This window comes from Sprattus sprattus (genome assembly GCF_963457725.1).
Source record: "Sprattus sprattus genome assembly, chromosome: 14".
In the NCBI taxonomy this organism is placed as follows: Eukaryota; Metazoa; Chordata; class Actinopteri; order Clupeiformes; family Clupeidae; genus Sprattus; species Sprattus sprattus.
This window is the reverse complement of record NC_137912.1, coordinates 7,273,235-7,283,234: the sequence shown is the minus strand read 5'-3', so window position 1 is coordinate 7,283,234 and position 10,000 is coordinate 7,273,235. Positions and strand designations below refer to the sequence as shown.

The following is a 10,000-nucleotide window of genomic DNA, read 5'->3' as shown; positions in this document are numbered from 1 at the left end:
AGACGATTTTAAGAGGCATAATGGATGAAGGTGGCTGAATGTACAATGTTAGCTCACGTTAGCGAAGTTAGTAGTAACCCACACACAGGCTAATTGTTACGCTGCTATTGGAACGCTCGTGTCGCCAGATTCTAAGTCACACCGGTGTGACAATACGCTTTTGCGGAAAGTTGGCTGCTGTCACACCGGTGTGACAAAACGTTCTGAAAGGTTAAGGAAATACTTTTTTTTTTTTTTTTAAACGGATAGACTGTTTTAATGTTTTGTGAATTCTGACTTTACTGTGCCACAGTCCAGACAACATGGGGCTCCTGGACCCAGCCACCAGCGATGGGCGGGTCATCTTCTTCCTGCCATGGGAGAAGATGACCATCGCTGGGACCACCGACACTCCCACTGACGTCACCGCCCACCCTATTCCCAGGGAGGAGGACATCAACTTCATCCTGAACGAGGTTCGCAACTACCTTAGTGCCGACGTGGAAGGTATGTAGTGTTCCTATACTGTTTAATGTTTCCATTGGCACCAAAGAACATAGAAAAGGTGACGCTTATCTACTGTGCCTTATGTGGAAAGGCTTGTGAGACTTAGATGGCCAATACTAAATGCATCAAATGGATATGTACACATAGTTTAAACATCTGCAGGGAAGTCCATAAGTATGGACAGGGACATGCTTGTTTTATGCATATACATATACATATACATATTAAGGCTGTACATGGCTGAAAACCATCAACTTGAAAGTTGGCATTAGAGCTTGTCATTGTTTTATTCCATTAAATCTATATCCAGGAAGCCAGAAATACGTATGGACTTAACCACACATTTATTTGTTCTGAGGTTCTGTTTGTAGGGAACCATCGTTAGTACTCCAAAGGAGGTTCTGTTTTTAGGGAACCATAGTTACTACTCCAACGAAGGTTCTGTTTGTAGGGAACCATAGTTACTACTCCAAAGAAGGTTCTGTTTGTAGGGAACCATACGTAGTACTCCAAAGAAGGTTCTATTTGGGTGGTACCATTTGTTCTTTTTCTCCCTTTGTTGCTGCTCAACCACCTGCTTACGTCCATCAATGAACTCCAGTCTATTACCACTACTGCTGCTACACAGTATCACTCTATGATTCACACTCAAGAGATACCATCAGGTCAAGTAGATTCCTATTTTTGTTGCGGCCCTCACTCTTACTAACTTTTTTATTGCCTTCAGTTCGGTGTCTCCATTATATATAATTGATATGCCCTGCCTGGCTCTCAGGCCCATAAAGATTGATTAAATCTTATAGTCCTTAATGGAAGTATGTATCAATAATCTTATATTGTGGTGTATGGGGAGTGTTTGTTGGACTCTTCCTGGGTCTGACTCTCCCCATGTGGACTCACAGGTGCCAGTAGGCAGACAGACTGCCAGGGAGTAGGGAGACACTCGATAAGCTAAGATGACGCATTAGAGTCTCTGAGCAAAGTGCTCTATGTGTGTGTGTGTGTGTGTGTGTGTGTGTGTGTGTGTGTGTGTGTGTGTGTGTGTGTGTGTGTGTGTGTGTGTGTGTGTGTGTGTGTGTGTGTGTGTGTGTGTGTGTGTGTGTGTGTGTGTGTGTGGAGAGGGTGTGTGTGTGTGTGTGTGTGTGTGTCTGTGTGTGTGTGTGTGTGTAGAGAGGGGGGGTGCGTGTGTGTGTGTGTGTGTGTGTGTAGGTGTGGGTAGATGGGAGAATATATGTGTGTAGGCTGAATCCAAGCAGGGATGTATTGATTTTTTCCCCTCTAGAGCACCGTAATACTTTTATATTAACTTGATTGTTAAGTCAATGTAAAGTACAAGTGGGATGCCTTGCCTTGCTTTGTTTTGTTTTGGTGAATGGAAAGCAAACCACCCACTCCTCTCAAGCCTCTGCTTGTTCTGTGCTTTGATCCTCAGCAACTTAAAGGGTTTGTGGTTCTCACCTCCTCAACTGACACAGTGAGATGAGTCATCCGGCCCCTCAGTTAGCGCCGCGCTAGATGTAGTGCTACGTGTGAGCGTAGGCAGACGGCAGGCTGAGGTTGTGCGAAACCAACCATACGCAGAATTCACAGCGTCTGGGGGGGGGGAGTCTGACGGCTATCGCTGTGGTGACAGATCGAGGGGGAATGGGGTCACCGTTTGGGTCCGAGGAGGGGGATTCCCTGTGGGGGGACCCCCAGTGGTGGAATGGAAGTGTGAAGGAATTGGAGGAGGGAGGAAGTGAAGAAAGATGGAAGGATGGAAAGATGACGGGAAGACCTTGCCTCTGGAGGTGGAGGTCAAGGGGATCACTGGAGGAGTCTCCACTGATGGATAGAGTGTACAGGGCACTGGATCACGGCGATATGTCACTTGACTGTGTGTGTGTGTGCGTGTGTGTTTGTGTGTGTGTGTGTGTGTGTGTGTAATGGTGTGTGTAAGTGTGACCGTGGTTGTGTGTATGTGTGGGGTTTTAAGTCTGTGTCAATCACTATTGTGTATGAGGGTGTGTGTGTATATGTGTCCTTGCTTGTTTGAGTGTGTTGTGTGTGTGTGCCCGTGTGTGTGTGTTAAAGTGTGTTAAAGTGTATATTTGTCATAAGGCAAGGAGTCGGGGAGCAGTGTGTCATTCAGCCTGCAGTAGGCTGAACAGACACTACAAAGGGGCAAGAAGGACAGTAGAAATGCAAGAGGGCAGAAAGGAACTGTCACAACCTGTTCATCTCAGTTCATGGCTGCTCACTTGCCTGCTGAAGCTGCTACAGCTCTGTGTTGTGTGTGTCTAGAGCCAGCCTTGAAGTCAGTGGAAGATGATTGTCATTCAGTTCGGTAAAGTTGTAGTCGTCGTTGTCTCCGCCGTGGCCTATTCCAGTGAGTACTAGACTCCTGTTCCCCCCCCCAAAGCCGCCAGCTTGTCATAAATGTTTCAGGAATGCCCTTTGGTAATGAGACGCCTGTGTCCGCCCCCGCCCCCTCTCAGAAATATCAACCTGTGTGTTACAGGGGATTGTTATTTTCTTTTTATTTCATTTCTGAGATCGATTAGCAATTCGCCGTGAATAATTAATGTCAGGGTAGTCCCCAGGAGCTGAGAGCTGAGCTCCACCACTGAAGTCATGTGCATGAAGACTTTGATTGGGATTGAGAGACCAGAGTTCTGATGCATGGTTGGCGCCAAATAGTTTTTCCCCGATTCTTTGATGTATCTTTAGAGAGGCAGTACAGACAGTGCTGTATAGTATTGAAACACAGTGAATGGGAGATCCAGTTCCCCCACAGTGACAAAAGACACCTGTGTCAAATTACACCTTGTATGGTTTAAAAAAAACACACAGATTGAGATTTGTTGGAACAGTGTGTGTCGCAGATTAATCTAGACAAGTGTTGATTTGTGCAGATTTTTTTATGATACTAAAGCTGGAATTAGTTCAACCACAATCTGGTAGAACAAGGGATCTGGTAGCCGGAGTGATCTGGTAGAACAAGTGATCTAGTAGAACAAGAGATCTGGTAGAACAAGTGATCTAGTAGAACAAGTGATCTGGTAGAACAAGTGATCTGGTAGCCGGAGTGATCTGGTAGCCGGAGTGATCTGGTAGAACAAGTGATCTGGTTTTAACAAGTGATCTGGTAGAACAAGTGATCTGGTAGAACAAGTGATCTGGTAGAGCAAGTGATCTAGTAGAACAAGTGATCTGGTAGAAACAAGTGATCTAGTAGAACAAGTGATCTGGTAGAACAAGTGATCTGGTAGCCGGAGTGATCTGGTAGAACATGTGATCTAGTAGAACAAGTGATCTAGTAGAACAAGTGATCTGGTAGCCAGAGTCTCGTTCTCAGCCTCACAAAGCAGCCCCAGTCAGTCCTTGTTCAGTGTAACAATGTAACTTCATTTGAGGTAAATTCCCAGTTTGGATTTGAAGTATTGTGTTCAGACATATCACACCCCATTATTCCATGTTAAAAGATAGCAAATAAAGAATACAGTGTATTTTTAAATTGGCTTAAACCAGTTCTACATGTCTGTTATCAACAACAGCTCTGTGCGGAAGCAGAGGAGTTGTTTTCTCATCACAGTGGGTGCTCTCTAGTTACACGTGAACACAACAGAGGACTAATGCGTGGTGGGAAATGTGGTTAAAATGTTCCTTTATGAGATTGTGAGTCTTATTCTGTGCGACCTTTATTCATTGTTGGAAACACTCAAGAGTTCTTGAAGTGAATGTGTGACCTGCCATTGTCTGTTGTTCTGTGAGCATGAGGCATTGGTCGCTCATGGTGTGTGTGTGTGTGTGTGTGTGTGTGTGTGTGTGTGTGTGTGTGTGTGTGTGTGTGTGTGCGTGCGTCTGTGTTTGTCTGTCTGTCTTTCTCTGGTCATCAGTGAGGAGGGGGGATGTCTTAGCAGCCTGGAGTGGTATCAGACCGCTGGTCACCGACCCCAACTCCAAGAATACCCAGTCGATCTGCCGCAACCACATTGTCAACATCAGTGGTAGTGGACTGGTCACCATCGCTGGTTAGTTTCCTCATTAATTCAGCTGTTTTCAAATATGGTCATAAAACATCACATGCATGAATAGAATTGAACGTGTATAAAATCACTGGTCAAGCTTTAATGTTGATCGAGAGAGAGAGACTAACTTTACACAATTAAAGCGTAACACCTTCCAGATATGACAATTTACAGATAGAGTGTTTTTTGTTCATTAAAATGTGTATATTTGATATGATACTGAAACCACATCAGAACCAATATCAGGGGCCCTGTCTCTTTAAATGGCTCGGCAGCGATGACTGTCTCAGTGTCTCAGTGTAGTTGTGGTCACCTCTCCAGGTGGTAAGTGGACTACATACCGCTCAATGGCCGAGGAGACGCTGGACGCCGCAGTGAAGGCCCACAGCTTAACCGCCGGTCCCAGCAGAACCATGGGACTGGTCCTGGAGGGGGGCAAGGACTGGACCCCCACCCTCTACATCCGCCTGGTGCAGGACTACGGGCTGGAGAACGAGGTGGGTGCCTTGGCAACAGGATGGAGGAGTTCAGATGTAGAGGGGCTTCTGGAAGGTTATTGTTAGAATTGTTTTGTTATTTTTTTTGTTTGCTTCCTGTTGTCAGTAAATTTAATCTCTGTTATGATTTCTATTTTTAAATATTCCTGGTAGCTTCGTGACATCCGCAAGCCTTTGATATTCTGCGAAACGACATTTTGGTAATTTCATCTTTAGGAAAGCTGAAGGCTCCGTTCCCTCTCCTCCTGCTCTGTAGTTATGGAAATACTAATGGGGGGGGGTTGGGGTTGGTAGGGGGGGGGGGGGGTGTCTTGAATCCTTGGAGGCTGCATCCACGTATGGATGTACTAGTTATGACGTTCTGGTTGGGTAGGGGGTCTTGAATCCTTGGAGGCTGCATCACCAAACAGCCTAACTCTGTTGTATGGCTGTGAAAGCTCCTTTTTCAACCACAGTGATGGCCTCTCTATGGGAAACGCATCCTTGCATCTTATGTACCCCTGGGGTATCCCTCACACTCATCCCACCTTCACTCATCATAACGTGCCCCATACACAGCACTTCACCCATCCCTTACACAGGAGGTCACCTATCCTGGGGGTCCCTTATATGGTGGTACGCCTCTGCCGTACCTCAGAGGACCCGGGGCATAGTCCCACTTCTGACACCATATTTAGCCAAAAGAGAAAGATCAATTTTTTTGTAACTGAACTTACTCAAGAAATTACTCAACCCTCAGGAAAGCTGCCTGTTGATGATACTGGCATGGCGCAGGTATACAATACTTGTTTGGTTTTTAGAATGGTTTATAACATATTGATGTAAACAGCTATCTGTAATAGCTAAATAAATACAGTTGAATTGCTTCCTTTAAAGAATATATGACATACTTGACTGAGCACCTAACAATCAGCTAGAGGTTGAATCACACACCGTTACACAGTCAGCCTGGTGCACAGTAATATAGATCACTCCTCCCTGCCAAACACACACACACACACACACACACACACACACACACACACACACACACACACACACACACACCGTGACACAGTCAGCATGGTGCACAGTAATACAGCTCACTCCTCCATGCCAAACACAGACGTCAGGGATCTTCTAGAGACAGTCAGTCCATGGCACAACCAAAGACAACACACAACCACACAACGCCCCCACACACACTCCCCTCACCCCAGTCACTCAGCATCAGGACCGCTATTGAACGGCCCCGGCCTGGGGCGGACAGGCAGCATCCCCTCGTGGCCGGAGGTGAGGCAGAGTGGCGAGCCCTCGTTAGAGCGTGGGGGGGCGGGGTGGGCCGGGGTGAGGTGAGGTTGGAACGGGGGGATGCTGGGCGTGGACGTTCCCCGCCACGCCGTCGCTGTTTGCCAGCATATTTAAAAAGGTCAGCATGCAGATATTTCTGACAGCACTTGACCTTTTTGGCGAGAGACATAAAAAGAAAGGGGGCGCAAAAAACCGGAGTGAAAGGGAGAGAGGAGAAGAAAGGGTTGGAGAGAGAGAGAGAGAGAGAGGAAGAGAGAGAGAGAGAGGAAGAGAGAGAGAAAGGATGAAAGAGATCTGGAGAGAATGAGAGATAGAGGAAAGGGGAAGAGAAAGCAATAGTGCAAGAAAGGGAAAGAGATAGCGATAGAAAAGAAGGCACAGAGAAGGGAACAGAGAGGTGTAGAGATAGAGAGAGAGGAAGAAAGAGAGAGAGAGAGAGAGGTATAGAGAGAGAGAGAGAGAGAGAGAGGAAGAAAGAGAAAGAAGAGCAAAGGGATAGAGAGAGGAAGTGAGAGGGGCAGAGCTGTTTGTTTTGTGCAGGCTCCTAATGAGGTGTCATCAGGTGATCCCCCTACCTGCACTCACACACACACACACACACACACATTCACACACACACACACACACATACACATACACACACACACACACACACACACACACACACACACACACACACACACACACACACACACACACACACTCACACACACACACACACACACACACACACCCCCACACACACACACACACACACACACACACAGACACACACACACACACACACACACCTGCCTGCTTCCTCTGGGCAGGGGGAGTGACTGCTCAGGAACACGTGGCATTTGCCAAACTAAATGGACGGCAGTCGGCAGACAGTCAGACAGACACTGGAGGCATCAGGCACATTTAGACGCTATATTGTGAGTGGTCTATAGGTTACCCGTGTTGTTTGGGATCAAATGTTGATAAATGCTAAACTGAGTGCTGAAAGATGGCAAGAAATGCATTATTTGCATATTATTATGCTATTTATTTCTAGTATTTCATTTTGCAGCTTTTCATAATTTTGTTATCTTTTTGGCCCAGGATCATAGCAATTAGCATGGTTTGAAGTTTTTTGTAGTATTTTGAGTGGTTGGGCAATATCAGTCGACCGGGCTTGGACTGAACCCATCAAAAAGCCGAACGGAATGATTTGGGACACAAAACAGCAATGGTGAATGGTGTCTTAGCAGGAAAGGCTTTGTTTGCAGCACATCTATTTTTAAATAGTAATAAAAGCAGTAACTGTAATATAAAAGATATCGTTCTCCTCATACACCAGGTTGTGATAGCCAGACAATATAACTACGTCAGTGAGACTTTGGTTTCTCTGACTTCTCCCAGTTGCTGACCGATACCCACTGTGCACCAGCAGTGTTCTTTTTTTTTTAAAGATTTATTTTTGGGCTCGATAGTTTTCAGTGAAGAGTGGGACAGGAAATGAGAGGGAGAAGAGGTGGGGAGTGGACAGGAGAAATGACATCAGGGTGGAATCGAACCTGTGTCCTCCATGGGCATCAAGCCCGAATGTAGTCGGAGCTACTGGTTACGCCACAGTGACCCCCATCAGCATTGTTCTCTGACGTAATCAGTAGTGGCCGTTCTCATCTCACAGGTGGCTCAGCACCTGGCTGCCACCTATGGAGGGAAGTCCTACGACGTGGCCAAGATGGCGCAGGTGACAGGGAAGAGGTGGCCCATCGTTGGGAAGCGCCTTGTCTCGGAGTTCCCCTACATCGAGAGTGAGGTTAGTTCCTGCCTAAACGTTTATAAGTTAAATTATGTTTATATACCAGATTGTATGTTGATGTTTCATGTTTTATGTTTATTCTATGTCTTTTTTTAATATGGATCACTGTGCATGTCATTTCTCTCCACGTCATTTCTTTGCTGTTAAGCACTTAAAATTTCAGTCTACCTTAATGCAAAGACAATTCACAAAGCTATAATAATAATAATAATAATAATAATGATAATGATAATAATAATAATAATAATAATAATAATAATAATAATAAACTTTATTTGTATAGCACCTTTCATACAAAACGATGCAGCTCGCATTGTTTTGTATGAAAGGTGCTAAACAAATAAAGTGTATTATTATTATCATAGCTTTGTTAATTGTCTTTGCATTCAGGTAGACTGAAATTGTACTCTAGATATAGAACTGATGAGCTGTCAGCCAGTGTGTGACTGGAATATATTGTGTTAATTGAGACACTATGTCCGAGAGACATCTAGAAGAGATCTTTCAGGGCTTGAAGTTGAGCTATGCTATCATCAGCTAAGCACAGGTAGTGACTTGGAGGAGAACATTTCAGAGTGTTTATTCTGTGGCCACATAAGTGTGTGTGTGATGCAAACACCTTCTCCTAAACCCTCTTAATCGACCATCTGGTCCGTCTCATACCGGGCCACAGGTTCTGTACGCCATAAAGGAGTACGCGTGCACGGCCATTGACGTGATCGCCCGGCGCACGAGGCTGGGCTTCCTGAACGTGCAGGCGGCGGACGAGGCGCTGCCCCGCATCGTGGAGATCATGGCCAAGGAACTGGGCTGGAGCGAGCAGAAGAGTCAGGTAACCAACATTTACATTTAGTAATTTAGTAATTTAGTCATTTACATTTACATTTACATTTACATTTACATTTACATTTACATTTACATTTACATTTACAATTACATTTAGTCATTTACATTTACATTTACAATTACAATTACAATTACATTTACATTAAGTCATTTAGCAGACGCTTTTTTCCAAAGCGACTTACAGGGGAGAGAACAGTCAAGCTAAGAGCACATAAGATCTAGAAAAACGACATAGAAAAGAGAAAAAGTGCAGGAATGTAAGTGCAAGTTAAGCACTAGTCAAACCTTCTGGGTTCTTCCCCCTCCCTCTGTCTTAACAGTGTGCTGCTCTAAACATATACTTATTTGACTGCTACACCATGACAAACTGACAAGGTGCTATGTATTATGGTAATTAAAGGCACAGTTAAAATGCAAAGTGCTATATATTATGGTAATTAGAGGCGAATGTATAATGCGCAAAGCGAGGCAGAACTACTACTTTAATGGTTGTAAACCAAGTAAACCTCTCGCTCTGAAACTAAAACAAAGTGACTCCTGGGCTGCAATTGACAGCTAACAGCTAGTGGTGCTTCAAACGACCCTAAGGATAGCAGAGTCACTTTCCAATCTCTTTATTCACAATTGTTCAAGTCCAACCCTAATTTTGACAACATTTTCTTTGACAACATTTTCTTAAAAACTTGAAGGTACCCAGTCTTGATCCTGAGGAGGTAATATAAATTGGGCAATCTATCCTGCTTCAGCAACTTCAAATCTATGAATTATCTATATTCAAGGTGGCAGGTGTCACACTATCAAGTAGAGAAGTCAGTTATGTCAGGGAGGCAACGTGTGAGTCCTGTATGGGTCTATATCAAATGTAATAGTGATAGAGGTTCAGACGAGTGGTAAATTCAGGTAACAGCATCTGTGGTGTAAAAATCAAAGGGAACAAGAATGGGAGCATTCAGAGAATGCAAACCTCCGCCTTGTGACCTTGACCTTTGACCTTGACATCTGAAAATCTAATCAATGATTGCCATTATATTACCCAATCTCCCCACAAAGTTTGATGGAAATCGGTCCATGCGTTTCTG

General features: G+C 44.8%; 1 protein-coding gene across 1 annotated transcript in view; it reads left to right on the top strand.

Annotated features, from left to right (window-relative positions):
* Positions 1–10,000, top strand: part of gpd2 (glycerol-3-phosphate dehydrogenase 2 (mitochondrial)) — a gene marked incomplete at its 5' end in the record, with an annotated part of 30,959 nt that overhangs the window by 15,034 nt on the left and 5,925 nt on the right. The window contains 5 exons of the mRNA XM_080851219.1: positions 293–486; positions 4,365–4,499; positions 4,818–4,993; positions 7,941–8,072; positions 8,749–8,907. Of these exons, the coding sequence (XP_080707345.1) occupies positions 293–486; positions 4,365–4,499; positions 4,818–4,993; positions 7,941–8,072; positions 8,749–8,907 (796 nt within the window). The remainder of the gene's footprint in view (positions 1–292; positions 487–4,364; positions 4,500–4,817; positions 4,994–7,940; positions 8,073–8,748; positions 8,908–10,000) is intronic.